The sequence below is a fragment of the Macaca nemestrina genome, chromosome 17 (genome assembly GCF_043159975.1).
Source record: "Macaca nemestrina isolate mMacNem1 chromosome 17, mMacNem.hap1, whole genome shotgun sequence".
Taxonomy (NCBI): Eukaryota; Metazoa; Chordata; class Mammalia; order Primates; family Cercopithecidae; genus Macaca; species Macaca nemestrina.
In genome coordinates, this window is record NC_092141.1 from 86,456,091 (window position 1) to 86,480,480 (window position 24,390).

The 24,390-nt window shown below is 55.5% G+C and overlaps 2 protein-coding genes across 11 annotated transcripts in view; both read left to right on the plus strand.

Annotated features, from left to right (window-relative positions):
- The window catches only part of SEPTIN9 (septin 9), a 215,495-nt gene that overhangs the window by 159,331 nt on the left and 31,774 nt on the right, over positions 1-24,390 (plus strand). The window contains exon 1 of one of the 10 annotated variants that reach the window (XM_071083644.1): positions 7,703-7,856. The exons of 6 other annotated variants lie outside the window; for them this stretch is intronic. The gene's annotated coding sequence lies outside the window, so the exon portion shown is untranslated. Of the gene's footprint in view, positions 1-7,702; positions 7,857-8,475; positions 8,596-11,095; positions 11,430-23,251; positions 23,269-24,390 lie in introns of those variants that run through there. 3 more of the 10 variants (XM_071083642.1, XM_071083641.1, XM_071083643.1) reach the window with 3 other exon arrangements.
- On the plus strand, positions 1,268-6,164 carry LOC105469224 (uncharacterized). Its single transcript, XM_071083646.1, is given in 2 exon segments — positions 1,268-1,830; positions 1,833-6,164. Coding segments are annotated over 2 exon segments (789 nt in total). The 5' UTR covers positions 1,268-1,782; the 3' UTR covers positions 2,574-6,164.

Genomic DNA, 24,390 nt, shown 5'->3' on the forward strand with positions numbered 1-24,390 from the left:
ACACCTGATGTGAGCTCAAGGGGAAAGGAGGTTGGAGGGGCAGAGTGGTTGGATTGGATGTGTGCCTGGGGCCATATCTAATCTACAAAGTGGTCATCAACGGGACCAGCTGGCTGCAGACCACAATCAACGCTATTATTTAAAAGTAAGGTCACACTTTTAATAATAAGTCACATTTTAAGTTATGATCAATTTATAAGACACACTGTTGGTATAATGATAGCTTTTCAAGAAGGATACAAAAAGGCACATTGGGCCGGGTGTGGTGACTCACGCCTGTAATCCCAGCACTTTGAGAGGCCGAGGTCAGCGGATCGCTTCAAGCCAGGAGTTTGAGACCAGCCTGGCCAACATGGTGAAACCCTGTCTCTGCTAAAAATATAAAAAAAAATTAACTGGGCATGATGGCGCATGCTTGTAATCTCAGCTATGGGGGAGGCTGAGGCAGGAGAATCACTTAAAACCTGGGAGGTGGAGGTTGCAGTGAGCCTAGATTGCGCCACTTCACTCCAGCCTGGGCAACAGAGCCAGATTCCATCTCAAAAAGAAAAGAAAAAAAGTAAAAAGGCATGTTGTAGGTACCTGCTAGTGGAAGTTGCAGCTTGACAGGAGGTAGGGCGAGCACTTCTTAGAAAGGAGGAAATGGGCCCTCCTGCTACAGAGACCCATAAACATAGACTGAGGCCTGCCGCACAGGAGACTCAAAAGAGGCAAAGGTGAATTAGAGTCAGGGTCTCCAAGTCAGGGTCTGACTCTGGGGGTGGGGGTCACATATTATGGAGGATGTCAGGAGGGCTTCCTGGAGGTGGTGACGTTTACCGGGCAGGTTTTAGGTGGGTTTTGCGAGACAGTACGGCCTGGCTGAAGAGTGTAGGCTCCTTAGACAGGAGGGGGAATTCAGGCTTGAAAGTGAGTTGGTCAGATTGCCGGGGTCCTCGAATGCAAGGGAAGAATTTCGACTAACAGAGGAACCTGGGAAGCTGTTTGGGAAAAGGAGTGATGAAGTGGGAGGGGTCATCCAGCAGAGCCCTGCCTTGGTGGGAGGTAGCGAGATGGGAGGTGGGCATTGGTGAGGGACGATCCCAGTGGTCCAGGGGAGCAGTCATAGGGTGGAAACTAACCTTGTGGGTCTGGGCAGGAAGGGACTGATTTGAGACCCCGGGAAGAAACAGCCAGTAGGACTTTGGTGAGAGGGCCGGGGGTCGGGGAGGGGGGGCTGGGGGTCGGGGAGGGGGGGGCCGGGGGTCGGGGAGGGGGGTGCGGGGAGTGGGAGCTTGAGTCTTCAGAAATGGGCAGTGTTCCAAGGGGTAGACCTGAGGCAAGACGTGGAGAGGCAGCTGAGCTGGGAAGCTGGAACGGAGGTGTGGTCACCCCAGGAGACTAAGTCGGGGGGCGAGGGGACCCCTGGGAGCCATCCAGCCCCCAGGACTAGGGAATACGGAGGGGAGAAGGAGTGGAGAAGAACCGGCTCCTGCGTGTCAGGCACTGCCCTGGAGGTCAGATGGGGCGGGGCTGGATACTGGCCTTGAGGATTTTTTCAAGAACTCCGTTAATAGTGAGATGGGCGGACACCAGATGGCGCGGGTTAAGAAGTGAGTGGGCAGTAGGAAGCTAGAAGCTGCAGTGTAGACCCACTTTGAGAGGTTGGGCTCTTCAGACCGGGAGAAAGTTCACAGTTTTGAGGAGTTAGGTAGGTCAAAGGAAGAGGGTTTGCTTGTTTTTGAGATTGGAACATCCTGAACGTTCTCCCAGGCCAAGTGAGGAGAAACCAGAAGAAGGAACATGGCCCCCGAATGTGCCAAAACAGCCCAGCAGCTGCGCTGCCTCACAGAGAAACTGTGGAGAGGCCCCTCTGTCCCACCATGCCTGCCTGGGGACGGCCTTCACTCGGGCTACTCAGGGTTCCCCCAGTCTGTCCACCCAAGGGCGGCAGGGGCTGTGGGTGCTCCCAGCCCCTTTTGGAGGTCGGTCTGTGGGTAGGAATGTGGGCTGCCTTGGGGCGTCACGGCTGCAGGTGCATACCAGCCATCAGAACAACCCTCCTGCTCCCCAGCCCGCCCCTCTGCACCCCCATGAAGAAACGCGGCCACCGGCCCACAGAGAGGGAGGGATATTGTTCTTGGCATTTGATGGGAAGCATCTGCTGCATCCCACTGGGGTGTTGCCCAGGATGGATTGGAAAAGAGTTGGCAGGAAGGCTGAGCTCTGTGCTCACAACCTGGCTTGGCGGTAGCCGAGGAGCTTGGCAGGGGCAGAGTACAGGACCTGGGAACTGGGGGCTGGTGCATGTGTGCATGCACATGTGTGTGTGTATCTGTATGCACATGTGTGTGCTGGGGGGTGGGGAGGAAGCTGAGAAACCACATCCCCTCCTCGTTGCTGCTGTGTTGCTGCGTGCTTCAGCAGCACGTGGGTGTCACTACACTTCCTGGCAGGTGTCAGCCTCCAAGACTGTGCTGGGCTCTTCTCCCAGTTGGCTCAGTTGGAGGTGGGAGTCCCAACTGTCCCCTGTGGCTTCCAGAGTGGGACCTTGCTGCGGGATAGGCTGGCCAGTGCTGCTCCCTCCCCCGTGACCCTTCTGTTGGGTGGGTCACCAGGAAGGACTGTGGGCATTGCCCACAGACAGGTGGACATGTGGCAAGGACACCTTGGGGCCTTCTTTCTGATTTCTTTTTTTTTTTTTTTTTGAGACGGAGTCTCGCTCTGTCGCCCAGGCTGGAGTGCAGTGGCGCGATCTCGGCTCACTGCAAGCTCCGCCTCCCGGGTTCACGCCATTCTCCTGCCTCAGCCTCCGGAGTAGCTGGGACTACAGGCGCCCACAACCGCGCCCGGCTAATTTTTTGTATTTTTAGTAGAGACGGGGTTTCACCGTGGTCTCGATCTCCTGACCTTGTGATCCGCCCGCCTCGGCCTCCCAAAGTGCTGGGATTACAGGCGTGAGCCACCGCGCCCGGCCGGGGCCTTCTTTCTGATGCCCCTCGAAGGGGGCACTTTGTCAGCTTTGAGATGAGTCTCTGTGGATGTGGGAAGCTCACTATCTGAAGAGCAGCAGCCTTCGAAAATTCAACACAGACCCCCGAGTGGGGGCGGGAAGGGGTTCTGTCCCACTCACTGGCTGCCTGGCAGAGTTCAGCTCAGCTCTCAGTGTGTGTTTCTTCATCTGCACGAGGAAACGCCTGTGTTGCTGTGGGCGGAGGAATGGACTGAGGGCTACATTCGCTTCCTGTTGCCACTGTAACTGCTTCGCACAAACTCAGTGGCTTAAAGCAACAGAGACTTCTTCCTTTACAGTGTTAAGGGTCAGAAGCCGGAGATCAGTCTCACCAGACTAAAGTCAAGGTGCTGGCAGAATTCATTCCTGCCTCTTCCAGCTTTGGGCGGGAGGCGCTGCTGGAGTTCCTTGGCTTGTGGCTGCATCCCTCCAGCCTCTGCCTCCATCCTCATACAGCCTCCTCCTTCTCTGCAGTGAGATCTCCCTCTGCCTCCCTCTTTTTTTTTTTTTCAGATGGAGTCTCACTCTGTCACCCAGGCTGGAGTGCGGTGGCACGATCTTGGCTCACTGCAGCCTCCACATCCCGGGTTCAAGCGATTCTCCTGCCTCAGCTTCCCAAGTAGCTGGGATTAAAGGCGTGTGCCACTACACCTGGCTAATTTTTGTATTTTTAGTAGAGACAGGGTTTTGCCATGTTGGCCAGGCTGGTCTCGAACTCCTGACCTCTGGTGATCTGCCTGTCTCAGCCTCCCAAAGTGCTGGGATTGCAGCCATGAGCCATTGCACTTGGCCTGCCTCCCTCTTAAAGGACGCTTGTGATTTGGGGTCCGCCTGGGTAATCTTTTCATCTCAACATCTTCAGTTACATCTACAGAGTCCCTGTTGCCACATAAGGTAACACAGTTTGGGGAGGGAGAGTTATTCAGCCTACCCTGGGGGCTTGTGGTGTATCTCAGGGCCCTTTTGATTTTAAGATATAAAGCAAGAAAACAAATTTGTTCAAGGGGAAAAAAGGACATGTTGAATTCTGTTGGTTTAAATGTATATTTTTTTATTGTGCTAAAATACACAGAACATAAAATGTGCCATTAGTAACACCGAGTACATACACAGTGTTGTGCAACCATCACCACTATCTAGTGCCAGAACTTTTTCATCACCCCAAAAGAAAACTGCGTATCTATGAAGGACTCACTCCCCATCTGCCCTCTCCAGCCCTTGGCAGCCACCAGAATGCTTTATGTCTCTATACATTCATTTTTAATAAGTGCAATTCTGTGTGACTTTAAAATAAATAAACATGAGCACGATGAGTTGCTTATTGGAAGGATGTCCATGCGGGCAGGCCGGCGTGTGGAATGCCTAGGCCTCCGGAAGGGCAGGAGTTGAAGGGGTGTGGATGTGCTGCCCTCTCCTCCCCTTGCTCCTTCCTTGGGGTCACTGCCTCTTATGCCTCTTTGCAAATGGCTCCAAATAGTGTCTCAGCCCCCATGTCTGCATTGCCTCCTAGCTTCAGAACCCTCCACCAAAAAACACTCTAAGCTTCAGACTCACTCCTGGGAAAATTCCAATGGCCTCACTCTCCCTTTTGAGCCAGCCAGGCCCCACGGCCTGTGGCGGGCTGTCTTTGAGTCGGGTATGTCCCGGCCTGAGCACCTATGAGCTAGGGAAGCAGGACAGGCACACCCAGGGAAGGGGAAGAGTCAGCAGTCACAGTAATTTATATCTTTGGAATCGTCTAAGAGATACTTAGCGTGTGCCTAGAACTTTCATTTCTTTTTTGTTTGTTTGTTTTTTGAGACGAAGTCTCGCTCTTTTGCCCAGACTGGAGTGCAGTGGCGCAATCTCATCTCACCGCAACCTCCTCCTCCCGGGTTCAAGCGATTCTCCTGCCTCAACCTCCTGAGTGGCTGGGACTACAGGCGCGCACCACCACGCCTGGCTAATTTTTGTATTTTTAGTAGAGATGGGGTTTCACCATTTTGGTCAGGCTGGTCTTGAACTCCTGACCTCCGGCGATCCACCTGCCTCGGCCTCCCAAAGTGCTGGGATTACAGGTGTGAGCCAACACACCCAACCACATTCATTTCTTAGGAGAAGCTCTGCATTTTCTGACAGCGAAATGTTCCCAGGCGGGTGACACTGATGGCGGGATCTATGGCCTCACCAGTGTCTTACGGAAGATGCTGCTGTGTGTTTCACCAAGCTGTGTCCTATCGTCCTCTAAACGTGGCTTGTAGACATGGTGCTGAGAATGATCTGGGAGGCTCAAATCATAATATGGTCCAAATCAACAGCTCTCTGATGACCTGGTATTATCCTAGGATCAAATTGAGACTATCTGAGGATGGGTGTGGTGACTCACGCCTGTAATCCCAGCACTTCAGGAGGCCAAGGCAGGCAGATCAGTTGAAGTCAGCAGTTTGAGACCAGTCTGGCCAACATGGTGAAATCCCATTTCTACTAAAAATACAAAAAGCAGCCGGACATGGTGGTGTGCGCCTGTTGTCCCAGCTACTTAGGCTGAGGCCGGAGAATTGCTTGAACTCAGGAGACGGAGGTTGCAGTGAGCCCAGAACGCACCATTGCTTTCCAGCCTGGGCAACAGAGCAAGACTCTGTACCCGCCCCACCACCAAAAAAAAAAAAAAAAAAAAGAGATGATCCGAGCTGCACTGTCCAACATGATAGCCGCTGGCTGCACGGGGCCATTGAACACCTGAAATGTGGCAACTCCAAATGGAGAGGTGCCGTGTCCTAGCAAGGGGGATAGAAAAGAATGTCAAATATCTGTCATTTTTACATTGATTACATGTTGAATTGATAATATTTTGGGCTCTGTTAAGTGAATGATAAAATTAATATCACCTGCTGTTACATTTTTTTAATGATTTTTTTTTTTTTTAAATACGGGGTCTCACACTGTTGCCCAGGCTGGAGTGCAGTGGCACAATCTCGGCTCACTGAAACCTTTGCCTCCCGGGTTCGAGCGATTCTCCTGCGTCAGCCTCCCGAGTAGCTGGGATTACAGGTGGCCGCCACCACGCCTGGCTAACTTTTCTATTTTCGGTAGAGACAGGGTTTTGCCATGTTGGCCAGGCTGCTTTCAAATTCCTGACCTCAGGTGATCCGCCCGCCTCAGCTTCCCAAAGTGCTGGCATTTACAGGCGTGAGCCACTTGTTCTCTTACATTTGTTATTGTGGCTGCTGGAAAACGTAAGGTTGCGTCTGTGGCCCGTGTGCCGTTTCTGCTGGAGGGTTGGACCGAGGGGCAGCCGGGAAGGCTTTGGGGCTACTCTACCTGAGTGCCGAGTGTGTGCTGAGTGGTGGAGAACTTTGAGAGATCCTGAAGGACAGAGGCTCTGTGTGGGGGATGCAGCCCCGGGCCGGAGATGCCCTCTCTGTGCTCTGGAGACCCTCATTTGGTGACAGCAAGAGGAACCACTGCCAGAGGGGTGGCCACCTCAGCAAAGCACCGCGGCTGCTGGCCGCCCAGGTCAGGAATCCAGAGGCAGAGGAGGGGAGAAGGCTGGGCTTGGAGGAGAGCAGGGTCGTGGGCCCTGGGAAAAGCCTGGAGGGGCCAGAAAGCTGGGGGATAGATTGAGGCCAGAGGCAAAGAGAAGGAGGTTCAGAGAGGAAGGCCAAGGAAGAAAGGTTCTGCCCACGGGGAGGGAGGAGGCTGACGGGGTAGGGGCATGGTGGAAGCTGAATCCTCGAGGCTTGCTGTTGACCCTGACACCTGGCCAGAAAGGAGTTCCTTCCAGCATCCTTTGTCAATGGTTTCTGGAGCTGCCCTTAAGGGGCCAGTGACGAGGGTGCCGTGGGATGGGCTGCGGGCAGTGGAAAAGAGGCTCTTCTCACTCCCACTGCTGGGGAAATCAGCTTCTTGGAGGAAGGGGGAGCCGTATTTTCTGAGTGGCCGCACTTCCTGGCCTGGACACGTGTGTCTTGCTGTAATTTTGGCGACTGGTGTTGGTGGTACCCATTTTATGGATGGGGAAGGTCAGATTCCACAGATGTTGAGTGACGAGCCCAGGGCCTTGGATTTCAGTGTTTGACTCAGAACCCACGTCTCTGATCTGCCACCAGCCTCCCTCCCATTCAGATGGGAACAGGGACTCCGGGCATGCAGTCCCCTCCCAGACACTCCCCCGGCTCTGGCCTGGCGCCCAGAGACCAGTGGTAGCAGCTCCCATTCACTGTGAGGTGGGGAGGTCCGTGGGACCAGGAGGCCTTAGGGGGAAAGTTGGCCATGAGGAGTGGGAAGTGATGGGTTAGATGCCAGTGACTGCTGGCTGGGGAGCTGCTGGACGTGGCTGGCCTGTGTGGCCAGTGTGGCGGGTGCCCCGGGGCTTCAGTCACCCCCAGCCACAGGTGGGGGTGTGGGAAGGTGAAAGTGTGTGGAACCCAGTGACCATGAGGTCCTGTAGGGGCTGCCTGAGAGAGCGTAGCCTCCAGAATTCAGACCCTGGCCCTCAGAAGGTGTCACCAAAGGCTTCTTTCCACTTAAGCGAATCCCTCCCAGCCCCCAGCAAGCCCTCGGAACCAGCCCACTCCCAGGCGCTCTCTCCTAGTGTGGGAGTGGCCACGCCCCTGCTGGGAGTGACTCACTTGGGTTCAGAGGTCATGGCACTGAGATGGGTCTGGCAGATCCCAGCGTCCAGGCCCAGCCCCTATAGTGTCAGCTCCCTCCTCTGGGGACCCCTTTGCTTGTGCCCCTCTGGGTCCCAGCACATCCCAGGCCTGCAGGGAGGGGGAGAGGAAGAGACTGACTCACTGGCCAGGTCCCCCAGGGGCTGGAGAGGCTGGAGAGGCAGGAGCTGGATCCGATCTGAATCCAGAGGCTCTCGGAAGAAGAGCTCAGGGTGAGCTGCACCCCCATCCCCTGCCCCTCCTCTCCTGCTCCTTCTCCCTTCCGTGGTCCCAGCCAGCAAGCACCTGGGGTAGAGGGGACAAACCCAGGTGGCTGTGTTCCAACCCTGCCTGCAGGTCTGAATGGCTTTCTGGAGTGGCTGGCCATGCCCCCTGAGAGCCCAGCTGTGGGGATGTCTGAGCAGGTTGGTGGGGGAGCACCTGGGAAGCAGGGGCATTGGGCAGAGCACAGGGTGAGAGGGCGTCCAGGTCAGGTTCAGGACCTGGTTGGGAGGAGGGGGCTCCTCATGGGCACTGCCTCTGGCAAGCTCAGGGACAAGGGCAGGGACAGTGTGGCTGGAGGTCCCTAGGAGCCTCTTCCCCTCTCTTCCTAGCAGCTCCCCCTCGCTCTTCCCAGGGACCCTGTCACTTTCCTTTAGCGAGTGGCAGCTCCTTGGCGTCCCTCCCATGCCTCCAAGTTGCTGCTGCACCGGGCCTGCCGCTGGGCTCCCCTATCTCTGCCTGCCCCCTCCTCCTGCTCCCCTCGCCCTGCCCCCTTGGAGCAATTCCCCACCGAGCCTCCCTTCCCAGGCAGTCGAGGTCCCTCCCTACCTCTGCCCCACGCTCTGGGAGGCTCCTTGTTCCGCGGCCACAAAGCCCCTTTGATCCTCTGCTCGGCTCCGAGCCATGTGACCCGGTGGGCGGGCCGCGGCTCTCGGCGCGTCCAGCGCAGCCCGACGTTCCGCTGCTGGGGTGAGTCCTGCTCCTTTGTTCTTCCCAGCCTTGCACCACTGGCTCGGGGGCTCTCAGGTGGCGCGGCCGTGAGGCGGGCCCTGATGGCCCTGGTGGCGGGGCCGGGAGCCACGCTGTCCCTGGGCCCCAACCCGAGGCCGGCAGGACCGAGCGGGGTCCCCAGGAGAGGGGTGGCGGGGAGCTCGGTCTCCACGCGGGGACCAGATTTTCAACCTCAAAATAGAAGAATAGGGCTTTGTGTGGTCACAGCTATCTCTTTGTAAATATTTGGCCAACTAAGCTGAGTGGCTGAGTCTCCTCCTGCCGGGAGCTTCTTGGAACATGTTTCCTTTTCGCAAGGGGTTTCCCTGGCTTCCAGGAGGGCCAGGAAGAAATTCGAATTGGCCACCACTTTCTCTAAAATCACTCCGCTCAAGTTATCACCCCTTTGGGCTCCTGAAGACCGGCTGGCTGGAGGCTGGAGATAGTCTCAACCCTCGAAATGCAGTAACCCAAGCTCCCGGCAGCGCCGGCACTGGGATCCAGGGAACTGCTGCTACAGCCCAGCTCTGGATTCCTGGATGTGTTGGAGATGTGCAGGGTGTTCCTGGGAGGAGCGGGGAGGGAGGCTGCTGCTAGTGGGGCTGGTCTGCGTGTGCTTTGCTTCTCTACAATGGCATGTGGGGTGTCGCCATGCAGAGTCATGTCAGTGAGCAGGGGCTGAGGGAACTCCCTAACGGACCTGCTTTCAGAGGGGTTTTTCATGCTGGGAGAACCCCAGAGACTAAAGTCATGCAGCCAACAGAGGGTGGTCCCTGGCATCAAAGCAGGGAGGGGGCCAGGAGCTTTGCAGGCAATGCCATCTGCTCCTGAAACGCCTTCCCAGTGACTCTGGGGACTGACTCAGCCTCCAGCCTGCTGCACTTCATCCCTGGCCCCTCTCTCTTTGCTTTTTGACATGAAATCTGCTGTGTTTTGGTCAGAGGTTTGGGGAACAGCTCTCTGCTCATCTGAGATAAGTTTGTAATTCCCGGAGAAAAATGTGCCACCCGGAAGGAGGCTGAGCAGTAGTTTTCTGACAGGTCTGTTCTGGGCTTTGGGGACAGCACCTGCTGGATCAGGACCGAGTTGGAATTTGGTTTGGATCCCATATGAGAAAACCTGTTAGAAGAGGAGGAAGCAGAAAAAGGCCCCATTCCCTAATAATGGTGTGGGTTTTCCTCCTCCATTCATTGCCACCTTGCCTTGAAACTAACGGGGCCTCGTGTGTTTCCGTGAATGTCATTCTCTTTGGCCAACTCCCCTGGCAGCCCCAGGAGCTCCTTTGCAGGAAAAGTAAGAAGGTGTTTGCTGAGCATCTAGCATACGAGTCCTCGTTGGAAAGGTGGGATTCTTGCTTTTCCTTCTTGGGTCTCTTTTAGGCTGAGATGTGGCCAAGGAAGGCCTGTGGTATGGCTCGCCTTTTTTAACACCTGTCTCTGGAGACCTGAGTTGCCGTGGACCCCCGGCTTGCTCCTCCTGTCCTCTGGTCATTTCTGTGTCGGGGTGTCTGAGAAACTATTGCATCGGCCGCTTTGTGTATGTTCCCACCAGCCCCCGCCCCTGTAGGCTGTCATTGTGATGGGGCCGATTCAGCTGCGGTGGGGAGGACCCACTGTGCGCACATGGGGGGTGGCGTGGGGCATTCTGGGATGAGAAGATGCAACTTCTGCCCTGAGAGCCCTGTTTTAATGGAAGGCGGGGGCATAGTTGCAGGTGGAAGCCATGGAACGCTGGTCAGACCAGCATTCCATGTCAAAAATGGCCTTGTCAGCCAGGCGCAGTGGCTCATGCCTGTAATCCCAACACTTCAGGAGGCCAAGGCAGGCAGATCACCTGAGGTCAAGAGTTCGAGACCAGCCTGTACAACATAGTGAAACCGTGTGTCTTCTGAAAATACTGGCTAATCCGGGCATGGTGGCACGTGCCTGTAATCACAGCTACTCAGGAGGCTGAGGCAGGAGAATCACTTGAACCTGGGAGGTGGAGATTGCAGTGAGCTGAGATTGTGCTACTGCACTCCAGCCTGGGCAACAAGAGTGAAACTCCATCTCAAAAAAAAAAAAAAAAAAGGCCTTATCTGGGCCTGGGATCTGTCCTCCGAACACTGGGTCCACTGTGCTCCACAAGGTTCTGGGCTTTCACCCCGGAAGCCCTAGACCTACTTGGCTAACCAGAGTCTCTGGGTTGACCACTCCCCAGCCCTGGCCAGCCTCCTGGGCCACCATATTCTCACAACTTCCTGTTGTGCCACAGCTGGTCCGAGCTGCTGTTATCAGACAATGCGAGGCACTTCCACAGGAGGGGACCACCCTGTCCTTAGGAGCCCCTTCTCCCTGTCCCCAGGCCTGGTGCAGTGTGCGGCTTCCCTTCTGGTGTCAAAGGTCTCAAGGTCCCTTTAAGAAGCCTGTCAGCACCGCCAGCAGCTTCCGTTATCTGGTTCCTCTGTACATGTAAGCCTTTCCCATACACCCCGGATGTTTAGGGCTTCCGCCCTCTCTCCCTGGCCGAGGGTGTGGGAAGAGGGCTTTATTTCAATGCTTGAGAGTAGGGTCAATGGCCGGGGTGAGCTGTGGGGGCTCCTCCCCGCCGGCCCCTCTCTGCAGCCCTCACCTGGACATAGGGCATTGAAACCACCTGGGCTTTGGGAAGACCCTGGAGGCTCCCAGCTTCCCACGGCCACTCTTTGGGGGAAGAGGCTTCCTGAGGGACTTGGAAGGGACTGTGGCCCTTGGCTGGGACTCTAGTCCCAGAGTTCTGCCTTCCAGCGCCGAGCTTTGATTTGTTTGTTGAGTGCCAGCCCGGTTCCCGGACAGGTAGGGACCTGTTCCCGAGCTCAGCAGAGCCTTGGGAAGCTTTCCCAGGGGGTTCCCGAGGGTGGCGGCCATGCCCGGTCTGCTGTACGTGTGATTTTGTTTGATGAGGAATTGGCTGGGAAGGCGCAGGTCTAATTACAGGCCCATGAGGGTCCCTCTCGCCCCCACCCAGGAAGCGGCGGAGATCCTGGCACACTCAGCACCCAGGCCTGTGCCTGCCCAGCTGGCGGCGGAATCATGGGAGCCTTGCTCCAGGGCCTGTGGAGCAGCAGTGGGAACCTTCCCCACCTCAGCCCCTCCCAGGGCTGGCTGTTCAAACTCGCCGCAGCTCAGCCTCTTCCTCCTCTCTTTCATCAACCCTGGGAATCGCCCACTGCCCACTGGGCTCGGAGGGGGTGCAGGAAGAGAGAGCTTAACACCCAGAGGCCCAGGCCTTCTGCAGGTGCCTGAGCTGCCGTGGCCTGATCTGGGTTCCCTGCTCGAACCATCACAGTAGAGTTAATGATCTGCCTGCACGAGTTGCTTCATCCCAGCTGACTCCGGGGCTGGTTTTGGCTGGTTTCGTGGGGAGGGGCTGGGCCTTGGTTTTGAGGGAGTTGGGGGAGTCAGTGCAAAGGGCCTGAAAAGTGGCAGAGGTGATGGCCCATCTGCCCTCCCCCTGGCCAGCCAGGCTAAATGCGATTTACTTTCTTTCTTTCTTTTCTTCCCTTCTCCCTGTAAATAACACTAAATGCGATTTGTCAATGCATTCATTTGGGTTCAGTAGTTGGATCATGGGCAGAAGCACTCCAGATCTGTCACTAGCCTGAAGCTAGGGGTGGGGGACACCCTCTGTGAGATCCCAGCTCCTGAGTGCCCAAGGCTGCTCTTGGAACCCCAGCTCTGGGTCCGTGTCAGGGGACTGATGTTGATGGAGTTGCTGACATTGACCCCCGGCCTCTGCATGGCCTTCGGGAAGGAGGCCCTTCGCTCTCTGTCCCATCGAGCCTGGCGGGCAGCACTCCCTTCTCAGGCCTGTGCCCCTGGCAGGGCCTGCCACCCCCGCCCTGCTCTGTGGGTGCCAGGCTCTAAGCATCAGGTGACTCGGTCATCTGAACGGTCACTGAACAGTCGTCCTTGCTGGTGTCCCCAGTGGAATGTGCATGGACGTCCTCCCTCCCCCAGATCCTTGTCTCTTATCTCTCAGCCTTTGTTGCAGGGGCCACCACAGGACCAGGAGACACGCGGACGTGGGTGGCATGTCCACTGGGCAGATTCGGCCCTGAACCTGCACGCCGCCTCCAAGGGGGTCCCCAGTGGGTGGGGTTGGTGGTGCCATCTCTCTCTCTCTCTCACTAGAACTGACATGAGGATTGTGTCTTATCGATCCACGTCCTGAGTTCCCGGACGTCATAGGTGCTTGCTCAACAAGTGTTTGAATGAATGGTCAGCATTGTGTGACTGCAGATTTTCAACTTTTATCCAAATATTTTGTGGTTTCTGTGAGGCTAGCCCGAGAGTCTCACAAGAATCTCCATTCTCCCTGCGCTCTCCGCACAAGGTCTCCTTGGAGGATTTTTCAGAAAAAGGGCCAAAGAGCAGCATTTCCTCAGGGATTTGAACACGCTCTCCCCCTGCCCTGGGGGAAGAAGATTCCCAGCCCCACTTCCCATGTGCCACGTGACTAGGAGGGTCTTGGGGCAGGATGGTGTCTTTTGTGCCTTGTGTGCTGGGGCCTGAGGAAGCGCTGCCCATGGCGGGTGTCATCTGCCGGCCCTGAAGACTAATGATGGGCTGGACAGTGGCCCCATTGAGTGGGAGGGAGAATCGCTGCTGTCTGTAGCTGGGGGGCCGGGCGGGTGGGAGCCGAGGCTGGGCAGAACAGTGCAGACCTGGCACGGAGAGGCCTGGAGGAGGAGCAGGGGTTCTCAGCCACCCAGGGCGCAGGGGCGCCGCTTGAGGAGCAGGAGTGTGCATCCTCCTGCGGATTCTCCGCCTCTTGGCTTCGTTACCTGCACCAGGCTTTGTGGTGAAAGGGCACAGAGTGGAGGAAGGTGCCGCGGCCAGGGCAGGCCACACGCTCTGCTAATGGACTACTGTTACTCGTTGCTTCTGTGGTTTTGCTGTCAGGATCCTCCAGCACCAGGTCCCCACCGCCAGGGATAGGCCCCAGAGGCAGTACTGACTCCCCGAAGCCAGGGACAGACCCCATAGACAATACTGGGTCCCTGCAGCCAGGGATGGGCCCCCACGGCCAGTACCAGATCTCAGGGACCAGCACTGGGTACCCACAGCCTGGGATGGGCCCCATGGCCAGTACTAGGTCTCAGGGACCAGTGCTGGGTTCCCATAGCCAAGGACAGGTCCCCATGGCCGATACCAGATCTCAGTGACCAGCACCAGGTCCCCACCACCAGGGATGGGCCTCACAGGCAGTACCAGGTCCCCACCACCAGGGATGGGCACCCATGACCAGTACCAGGTCTCAGTGACCAGCGCTGGGCCCCTGGATGACTGAAGGCGGGCACGGCTGACTAAAGCTGCAGGAGCCAGCCTGGCCATCCTGAGGCACTAAACCATCACTGAGGTCTCAGGGGACTCAGACTCCTCGGCTTGTCCTCTTGAATTCTGGAATCAGACACACCTGGGTTCAGCCTTTCCCCCAGGGCTGTGTGCCTTGGATGGTTGCCTCACCTCCCTGAAGCTCAGTGATATGGGGACCGCTGCACAGGGCCTGGCACAGATGGTACTTGGTGGCACAGGGTCACCTGCTCACATCCATACAGTCTCGGCCCTCGCCCTGGCTGTGTACCAAGAGTCCCATGCCCAGACCTCTGCTGAGTCTCCGAGCTCCTGGTCATGCCCCAGGCCTCCTGTGAGAAGCAGCGCTGCATGGACCATGCCTCGGGACCTCACCCTGAGCTGGGAACCTTGCTCCAGTCCCCCAGTCTCCCTTAGAGGTGCCCCACGCCCCATCACTCTCCCTGCTCGAGGGGTCAGATAGGGGAAGCCAGTGTGGGAGGCCCAGAGGTGCCGAAGCGGACGTTAAGTGAATTCTGTGTTTGTGCACTGGGCCTTGGCAGACACCGCTGACTCAGCCTCTTCCCCAGGAAGGAGAGTGGGGTCCCAATCCAAGTTGTGGCCTCAAACCCTGTGACCAAGAGTGGGGAAAAGGCAAGACCCCTCCTCCCAGTCTTCTGGAACAGCCAATAGTGGTGGAAACATGGGGTTCACACTGAATTTCCTTGTAACCTGTTGAAGAGAATGTAGCCCACATTTTCAGGGGTGGAGGTCTGGCTGATTTGGCAGTGTGCCCATCCCCCTGGCCATGGTTTACTCTGAACCGGGCACCCTGGGCCCTCCCTCAGTGACGCAGTGAAGTCACTGTGACGTGTGTAGTTGGTGAGAAAGTGCCCCCTGTAGTGTTTTACTCTTCTTAGAGGGTGAATAAGGTTTGTTTATTATAAATAATTATTTACAGAATACATGAGGTTTAAGCTGACTGCAGGCCACGTCTCGTCCTCCAGACGGCCTTCCTCCACGGCATAAACCCACACACCACCCTAGCTAGAGCTGGTACCCCCACAGGCTCCCTGGACTCGCCCTGAAGGGGGGCTGGATTTTCTGCCTGTCCCGATGAGAGGGCTACAGGACAGTCCCCAGTGACCCCTTCTGAGGGTTGTAACCTCTTCCCCTGGTATTTTCCTGCTCTCCAGGAATGTTTCAAGCTTCCAGCAGAAGCCTACCCACCAGAGTCGCTTTCTACCCTGCTCACCATCCCTCTTCCCTCACTCATTCAGCAGACCCCCATGCACAGCCCAGTGCAGGAGTTGGGGTGGGAAGGGGTCCCAGGTGGGCTGGAGCAAGGTTCCCAGCCAGGGCGGGGTCCTGAGGTGTGGTCCACAGCCGGGACTGTGATTCGGGGGGCCCTTGCCTTGTTCCAGCCCCGGCACCACCGCTATCCTCGTGCTCAATGGACTCACTGGCTCCAGGCTCTAAAACCTCAGTGAGGTCTGTAGACAGGGAGGAGTCCCACTCGTGGGTAGAGAGACCGCCAGGTCCATTTGCCTGTTATGAACCATGTGGCCTCGGACCTGCCATTCCTCCTCTCTGAGCCATAGTCTTTTGTCTGAAAAATGGATAATGATGGTTACCACATCAGGGGCCATCATGAAGACAAATGGAGATGAAACGGAAGGGGCTCAGCACGGAACCTGGACACAGAAGTGCTAAGTGTGTGTTACCAGCTGCGGTGGCTGCCAAGGCCCAACCACATGGCAGCCACTGGCTGAGTGGCGGGCAGGAAGTGGGGGGCAGGGGCATGCAAGACGGGCCTTCCTGAAGCTTCTGATCCAGTGAGATAAGTATACACCCGGCTCTAAGATGGAATGTCCCAGGAAAGTGGAGACTGCAAAGGCTTTGTGGCCCAGGAATGTGAGATGCACCTCTGGGCACTAGAATTTCACCAGAGCTCGGGGAGGAGGTCAGCTCAGATATAGGGACAACGGGAGAGATGGGAGTGAGAAAACGGCTTGGTGTCCGGAGGTGGAGCCTGGAGAGGTGGGCATGGGGACAGAAGAGGGCCTTGGGGGCCATGGGCCCATGTGTCCAGGAGGTGGAGGCAGTGAATGGGGCCAGGATCGGCCCCACACATGGTACCACCAGCCCTGCCAAGCCTGCACCTGCTCCTCGGGCCACCTGAGTGCCGCTCCCACCTGGCACCCCTTGGTCTGAGTCCTGCTTCCTGCCCTCGTGGGAAGAGTGAGGCTACTCACACAAAGTCCCTCAGCTGTCTCTTCCTGTCCTGGCTGCCTCCTGGCCTTGCCCAGGGTTAGCCGTTGACCTGAACTGCCCGGTCCCTCCTCCCCAGACTCCTGGGGCCTTGCCCTGGCACCAACAGCCACCTCCATCTTCATCATTCACTCATGCATTCACCCAGCAGTGCTTTTTGGGCATCCACTCAGTAATATCAAGGCGCTGAGATGCGGCTGTGGTTAAGACCCCAGGCCCTGTCTGTGAGGACCTCACAGTTGCCATTTCCCCAGAGCACAGCCCCAGCCAGGCACACTGTGGGGTCCAAAAAGAGAAACTGACACATCGCGTTCGTCCATTTCGAGTTGCTGTGAAGGAATAGCCGAGGCTGGGGGGTTATTTGGCTCACGGTTCTGCAGGCTGTACAAGTGGCGCCAGCATCTGCTCGGCTTCTGGGGAGGCCCCAGGAAGCTTTCCCTCATGGTAGAAGGTGAAGGGGGAGCTGGCCTGTCACATGGCGAGAGAGGGAACTCCCAGACTTTTTTTTTTATTTTGAGGTGGAGTCTCGCTCTGTCACCCAGGCTGGAGTGCAGTGGCACAGTCCTCGGCTCACTGCAACCTCAGCCTCCTGAGTAGCTGGGATAACAGGCACACACCACCACGCCCAGCTAATTTTTTTGTGTTTTTACTAGAGACGGGGTTTCGCCATGTTGGTCGGGCTGGACCCAAACTCCTGACCTTGTGATCCACCCACCTCGGCCTCCCAAAGTGCTGGGATTACAGGCGTGATCCATCGCACCCAGCCCTCCCAGACTCTTTATAGCAATCAGATCTCCCACACCTGATGACCATGGGGAGGGCACCAAACCTTCCATGAGGGATCCGCCCCCATGACCCAAGCCCTGCCCCCGCAGGCCTTACCTCCAACATCAGGGATCACATTTCAGCATGAGATTTGGAGGGGACAGTGTCCAAACCATATCACGCATGACCTGTCTGTGCATGCCTCAGTTTCTACATCTACAGAAGCAGTAGAAGCTCCTTCTCTGTTCCTTGTTGAGAGGGCAGTGGGGGAGAAATGACTCAGGGATGGGAGGCTGGTCCCCTGAGGGGCCCTGGTGTTTGTGGAGTGGGAGTGAGGGAAGGCCCCTGCTTCATGTGTGCCGTGCTGGGCGGCTCCTCACAGCTCACCGTGGGGCTCCCCGAGGACTGCTGGGGAAAAAAGAGCTAATTAACTTGGAGACCCGACTGCTGAAGTTATCATTAAACTTGAGCAACCCAGGGGCCCCTCTCCCTCTGGGGCGCATGTCACCTAGCACAGTGAGGCTTAATTGAATTTTTTCTTGTCCATCAAAGCTCCTGGCTGGTGTGGTTGGGGTTTGGGATATGGGGAGGGAGAGGGCTTGGGCCTCTTCCAGATTTGGAGTGGGTCCCCCAGAGATGGCCCAGGAAACCGCGGGGGCCACCCCCAGCAGAGATGGCCCAGGAAACCGCGGGGGCCACCCCCAGCAGCTGGGGGCTCATGCGGTCATTTCCTCTTGGTCGTGTTGAGCAGCCCTAGCCCCTGGAGCCCTCTGCTGGGGATGCGAGGGCCTGCTGGGCCAGGGTCCTCACTGCCGCCGCTATGCACAGCTGCGTCTTGCATCTGGGGAGTGGGGTGCTGAGTGGGGTGTCTTAGGAGGCAGGTTTTCCCTTCTTGTCCCTTCTACCCAGAGACCTTGGGGACGAGTTGAGTGAGACCTTTCCGGTTTCTGACTGGCTGTGTTTCTGTTGCCATCCCCCACTCCTTTTAAGTGGAGGTTTATGACTTCCTTCTTTATTTAAAAGGGTCATTTAGTGACTTAGCAGATTCCAGTCTGTGTCACCCAGGGCCCTTTTAAAAATCCATGGGGAGGCTGGGTGCGGTGGCTCACACCTGTAATCCCAGCACTTTGGGAGGCCGAGGCGGGCGGGTCACCTGAAGTCAGGAGTTCGAGACCAGCCTGGCCAACATGGAGAAACCCTACCTCTAGTAAAAATACAAAAAATTAGCCAGGTATGGTTTCACATGACTGTAATACCAGTTACTCGGGAGGCTGAGGCAGGAGAATCGCTCGAATCCAGGAGGCGGAGGTTGCAGTGAGCCGAGATCACGCCACTGCACTCCAGCCTGGGCGACAGAGTGAGACTCTGTCTCAAAAAAATAAAAATAAATAAATACTAAAAATAAAAATCCATGAGGAGACCTCTGTGTCCATTGGCTGGTGTGAGGAGAGGGTGAGGAGGTGCAGAGAGGGTACCAGGCTGAGGACCGCCCCGACCCTTGGACTACAGAATTGAAGGAGGGGGCACATGAAGGATGTTCCCAGACTCGGGCTGGAGGCTGGGGACATCCGAGGACAAGGACGATGCTGTCCCCGCTCTTGCTTGCAGAGGAGTGCACAGGGCTCGCTGGCCTCGTGTTGCTGTTTAAGTGATAGCTTTATGGAGATAGAATTCGCATACTGTGACCTTGACCTTTTTAAAGCCTACAGTTCAATGGTTTTGCTGTATTCACAAAGTGGTTGTATTAGGGTCATCCAGAGAAACAGAACCAATAGAAGGTGTGTACGTGTGCACAGATAAAGAGATTTATTCTTGTGAAGAGTTGACTCATCTCATTTCGGAAGTTGGCAAGTGCCAAGATTCGCAGAGTAAATCAGCAGGCTGGAGACTTGGGAGAGCCCGTGATGTGGCTCTGGTGTCCACCTGAAGGCCCAAGACCCAGGAGAGCCAATGGTGTCGTTCTGGTCCTGAGACCCAGGAAGAGCCCGTGTGTCAGTTTGAGTCTGAAGCAGGAAAAAACTGATGTTCCAGGTTGAAGGCAGTTAAGCAGGAAGAATTCTCTCTCACTCAGGCCTTGTGTCCTATTCGGACCTTCAGGTCTTTGTCACAAAATGACAAAGGCCCGATCAGAACAAAATCTGAGAAAAACAAAACCCTTTCCTTCTATCGGTTTTGGATTCATTGGCTAGGACCCTGGAAATTAGACTGCCAGAGAGATTAACAGGAAACAAGCGTAACAATTCAAGTAAGTTTTACTTGACACAGAGCCTTCATAAGGCAATGAAGACGCAGAGAAACCGTTAGCCTGAGCGGTTTTTGTTTTGTTTTGAGACAAAGTCTCACTCTGTAGCCCGTCCAGGCTGGAGTGCAGTGGCCCGATCACAGCTCACTGCAGCCTTGACTTCCTGGGCTCAAGCTAGGACCCAGCTGCCGGCCACAGGAGCTGTTCTGAACCCACTCTTAAGTCCCAGCTCAGACTCCCAAGTAGCAGGGACTACAGGCATGCGCCACCCCGCCTGGCTAATTTTTTATTTTTTGTAGAGACAGGGTCCCACTATGTTGCCCAGGCTGGTCTCAAACTCCTGGGCTCAAGCAATCCTCCTGCCTTGGCCTCCCAAAGTGCTGGGATTACAGGTGTGAGCCACCGTGCCCGGCCTAGGCCTGAGCAGTTTTTATTTGTTTTGCTTGTTTGTTTTATTTGTTTTTTGCTTGTTTTGAGCAGTTTTTCTTTTTGTTTGTTTGTTTATTTTGCTTTTCTGTTGCCCAGGCTGGAGTGTAGTGGCATGATGTCTGCTCACTGCCACCTCTGTCTCCTGGGTTCAAGCCATTCTCACGCCTCAGCCTCCTGAGTAGCTGCGACTACAGGCATGTGCCACCACACCCGGCTAATTTTTGTATTTTTAGTAGGGATGGGGTTTTACCATGTTGGCCAGGCTGTTCTTCAACTCCTGACCTCAAGTGATCCGGCCACCTCGGCCTTCCAAAGTGCTGGGATGACAGGCGTGAGCCGCTGTGCCTGGCCTAGGCCTGAACGCTTTTATGCTGGGTTTGATGAAGAGTGGAAAGTCGTGGGAACCTGTGACAGAGCAACAAAAGATGAGCTGACCAGTGAGCCAGGCGGGGGGAGGTCTCGGCAAGGCCTGTGTACCGGTGCCCCTCTCAGATCCTCCATCTCTGGAGATGAGGCTGTTCGTTTCCCCTGGGTGTAGGGAGGGCACCTCTTACATGAGGGGCTTATGATCTACTTCGGAGAAGGGGCAGCCAGCTAGTCCTTCTTGGACCTGCCATTTCTTCAATTCCTTCAGCTGAAAATATTCACTGTGCCAAGGCACTGTATCTTGGAGTGTGCCTTCCAAACCCTTCACGGGTGAGGCTCACCCCCATCAGAGCACGCAATCTGCTTTCCCCAGGCTCCTGATTGCACCCTTTTCCCGTTTGCCCCGAGAACACTCACCAGCAGTGCTTGTGGCTGCAGCATTCACCCCGAGATAACTTTGCTGGGAAGTAGCTTGCTTTTATTATTATTTTCACATCACTCTAGTATATTGACTTCGGAAACAGAAGACATCATTCTGTTTATAGCATATTCCATTTTTAGTAGTGGTATTTCCATTAAAAAAAAATGGTAATTCTCAGCCGGGTGTGGTGGCTCATGCCTGTAATCCTAGCACTTGGGAAGGCTGAGGCAGGCCGATCACCTGAGGCCAGGAGTTGGACACCAGCCTGGCCAACATGGTGAAATCCCGTCTCTACTAAAAATACAAAAATTAGCCGGGCGTGGTGGCAGGTGCCTGTAATCCCAGCTATTTGGGAGGCTGACGCAGGAGAATTGCTTCAACCCGGGAGGCAGAGGTTGCAGTGAGCCAAGATCGCGCCATTGCATTCCAGCCTGGACGACAGAGCAAGATTCAATAAAAAAAAAAAAATAGTAATTCTCGATCGCTGAAAATGTCAAATCCTAGAGATCACAGCATTCCTACGAGTGATATTAACATTGTTCTTCATCAGTTGTTGGCTGAAGATTCGTTTGATGAATCCGATTTTTCCAGAATAGATGACTCAGATGATCCTGTTGTTTTGCTTAGAAATAACTGCGGGAACAATTAAAAAATTTTTTCTTTTTAATTTTTTTGTTTTTTGAGATGGATTATCTCTCTGTTGCCCAGGCTGGAGGGCAGTGGCACAATCTCGGCTTACTGCAGCCTCTACCTCCCGGGTTCAAGTGATTCTCATCTCAGCCTCCCGAGTTTAGCTGGGATTACAAGGTGCCTGCCACCACACCTGCCTAATTTTTTGTATTTTTAGTAGAGACGGTGTTTCACCAGGTTAACAAGGCTGGTCTCAAACTCCTGACCTCAAGTGATCTGCCCATGTCGGCTTCCCAAAGTGCAGGGATTACAGGCATGAGCTACCGCACCTGTCCGGTTTTTATATTTAGTTTTCACATAGAACATCAGTCAGATTTGCTTCAGCCTCAAAGAGCATGTTTATGTAAAATTAAGTGAGTGCTAGGAGTGAGCTGAACTTTTTTTTTTTCCCCTAAAAGGTAAAGAGTTAAATATTAAACTCATCCAAAAATACCCTCGCAGACACACTCAGAATAATGTTTGACCAAATACCTAGGTGCCCCATAGCCCAGTCCAATTAACACAGAAAATTAACCATCACAGTTACACAGCCATCGCCATTAATCCCAGCACGTTTCATCATCCCCAAAAGAGACCCTGTCGCCATTAGCCATTCCCCGTTCCCAACTCCAGGCTCTCCGCCCCTAGCCACCGCTCATCTGCTTTTGTCTCTATGAATTTACCTGTTCTAGATAGTTTGTATAAATGGAATCCTACAATATGTGGCCTTGGCGACTGGCTCCTTTCACTTGGTAGAATGTTTTCAAGGCTCATCCACATTGTAGCAGGTGCTGGTGCTTCATTCTTTTTCATGGCTGAATAATATTCCATCGTGGATAGACCACACTGCGTATCTCTTCATCTGCTGATGGACATTTGGGTTGTTTCTGCTTGGCTGTTGTGAAGAGTTCTGCAGTGAGTGCCGGTCTACAGGTGTTTGTGTGAACACGTTTTTCATTTCTCTTGGGTAATTACAGGGTCATGTGGTTTAGCCAACCAGCCTTTAAGCCATGTGTCTGCTGAGGGACCCAGGCCCGGTGGGGGTGCATTGCAGTGCTTGGCCAGCCAGGTGCTGCGCGTCCGTGTCACAGCCATTTCTCTGTACTGTGCTCTGAGGTTGCTCTCACAGGCGTCGGGCACTGTGAGCCCCAGGAGGCCAAGGCCCCCTTTGTTTCATCTTGAGTCCATGCCTCGCTCCATGAACTAGGATGAGTGGACATTGAATCAGCACAGGGACGGGTGTGGCTGGGGATGCACAATGGCCCCGGGGGCCTGCAGCTGGGTCCTGGCTGCTGACTTCCAGTTTCCTTTGCCTGTTGGAACCCAGAACAAGTCAGAAAGGGGAAATGCAAGGTTCGTGTGTCTTTTCTGTGGTATATTGGCAGGCCTGGGTGGGTGAGCTGCTTGCAGCTAGTTGCAGCGTGAGAGAGGAAGTGGGAGGGGAGGGAGAGGGTGAGTTTGGTGTAACTCACCCCTGGTAGGGGGCTGGGCTGAGGCTGGGGGAAGTGACTTATTTTTCTGGGAGGATTCTTCCCTGGGACCAACTTCAAATCCGGGTTGACAGGACCTTCCTGGGGGAGGCTGGAAGTGCTGGGGGCCCCAGGTGAGGGTGGCCACAGGTCTCCCAGGGCCACCATCTTGGGGAAGCAATGTGTTACCGTGTTTCTGGACTGTCACACACACACACACACACACACACACACACACACACACACACGAGTAAACTGTAACACAAATGTGTACCCGTTAAAGTGCCTACTTTAAACCACCACATGACCTGTAAAACGAAGGCCCTGGCCCTGGCCCGCATCTGGGTACCCACTCCCCAGCCAGCCAGTGGGCAGTTTGTGCTGCAGTCTGTTACCATCCCTCAGGGACACAGCCGAGGAGCCCAGCTGGCTTGGAAGGCCCAGTGGCTGCAACCTCTGGAAAACGGTCAGGCTCCGGCCAGGCCCCTTCCCCCTCCCAGCCTTGGGAGAAATTACCATATGAATGTAGCTTCTTCCCGGAGTTCGGGCTGGAAGGGGCCTGGGAGGGGACAGGCTTCCACCCTAGGAGCTTCCAGGTTCCGGCTGCCGCCCGTGTTGGCTGCGTGAGCGTGAGCGAGCCAGGGGTCGCTACTAGGTGGAAGGAGGAAGCCGGCATTTCTTCCTGGAGATCACCGTTGGAGTCCCACAGTAGGTCAACCCCAGGCCTTGGGTCCTCGGGAGGAGGAGAAAGAAGAAAAGCAGGAAGTATGGAGGGTGGGCCGGGACCAGAAGGGACACAGGATTGGGGCAGTGTGGGAGACCCTGGGGGCTCCGTCATTTAACCAGCTAACATCACAGTGTTCATAAGAACACACTATTACTGCGGTTTTATTACTTTGCTCTGATTTCAAAAGGCACAACTGATTACTTTAGGGAACGGAGAATCTAAAGAAGGCCTCACAGGAGAGGGTCAGTTGCGATCAGGTAAATGTGAGCCGTTTATAAACCGTAGAGTGCGGAGCACCGGTCAGCCCTGGGGTCAGTGTTCCTTTGATGCTCAGCTTGGCCTCTGTACCTTTCAGTGCTTGATTGAGCTCTGTGGGGGTCAGGGCTGGGTCTGGTATATTCGGGACTTCTACCAAGCCCCTGGCAGTGTCTCAGTTACTAAATCCAGTTTGCCAGTTACTAAATCCGCTTAGCCGGTTCCCGAATCACTCTTCCGTTGGGGCCGGCCATGTCACGTCAGGCTTTTCATGCAGGACTGCAGATGGATAGACGCTGGGACCAAGTCATCCTTGGGCCACAAGATGTCTGAGCCTCTGCGGGTGTCTGGGAAGATGCTAGCCCTCCGTGGCATGTGTGCCATGCAGTGCTTGGTGACCAGCGGCCTCTAAGGGACCCCCCTGCCTCAGTGTGGGGACTGGCCTGGCCAAGGTCTCCGTGTCTGGTTGGAGCCAGGCATAGGCTCAGGTGTTCTGGCTGGAGGCCCCCTGCCCACGGGCTCTGCTTGTCCTGTGTCCCTGGTCCTTACTGTGTCTTCTGTGTTCCTAGAGAGCCCCCAGGGGTCCTGAGCCCAGCACTGGGGTTGGGGAATGGGCGGGGAAGTGGGTGGGGATTAGAGTCCCTGGCTGGAGAACAGCCAGGCCCCAAGTCCCCGCCCCACTCCCCTCCCCACCGGGCGCCTCATCCCACACTGACCATTTCCTGAACAAAATTTCCTGAACCGGCCTCCCACCCTGGCTGTCCCAGGAAGCTCATCCATCCTTCCGCTTTAATGCTTTGTGGCTCCAGAAGGACGATGGAAGCCGGAAATCACGAGCCTCTCATTCA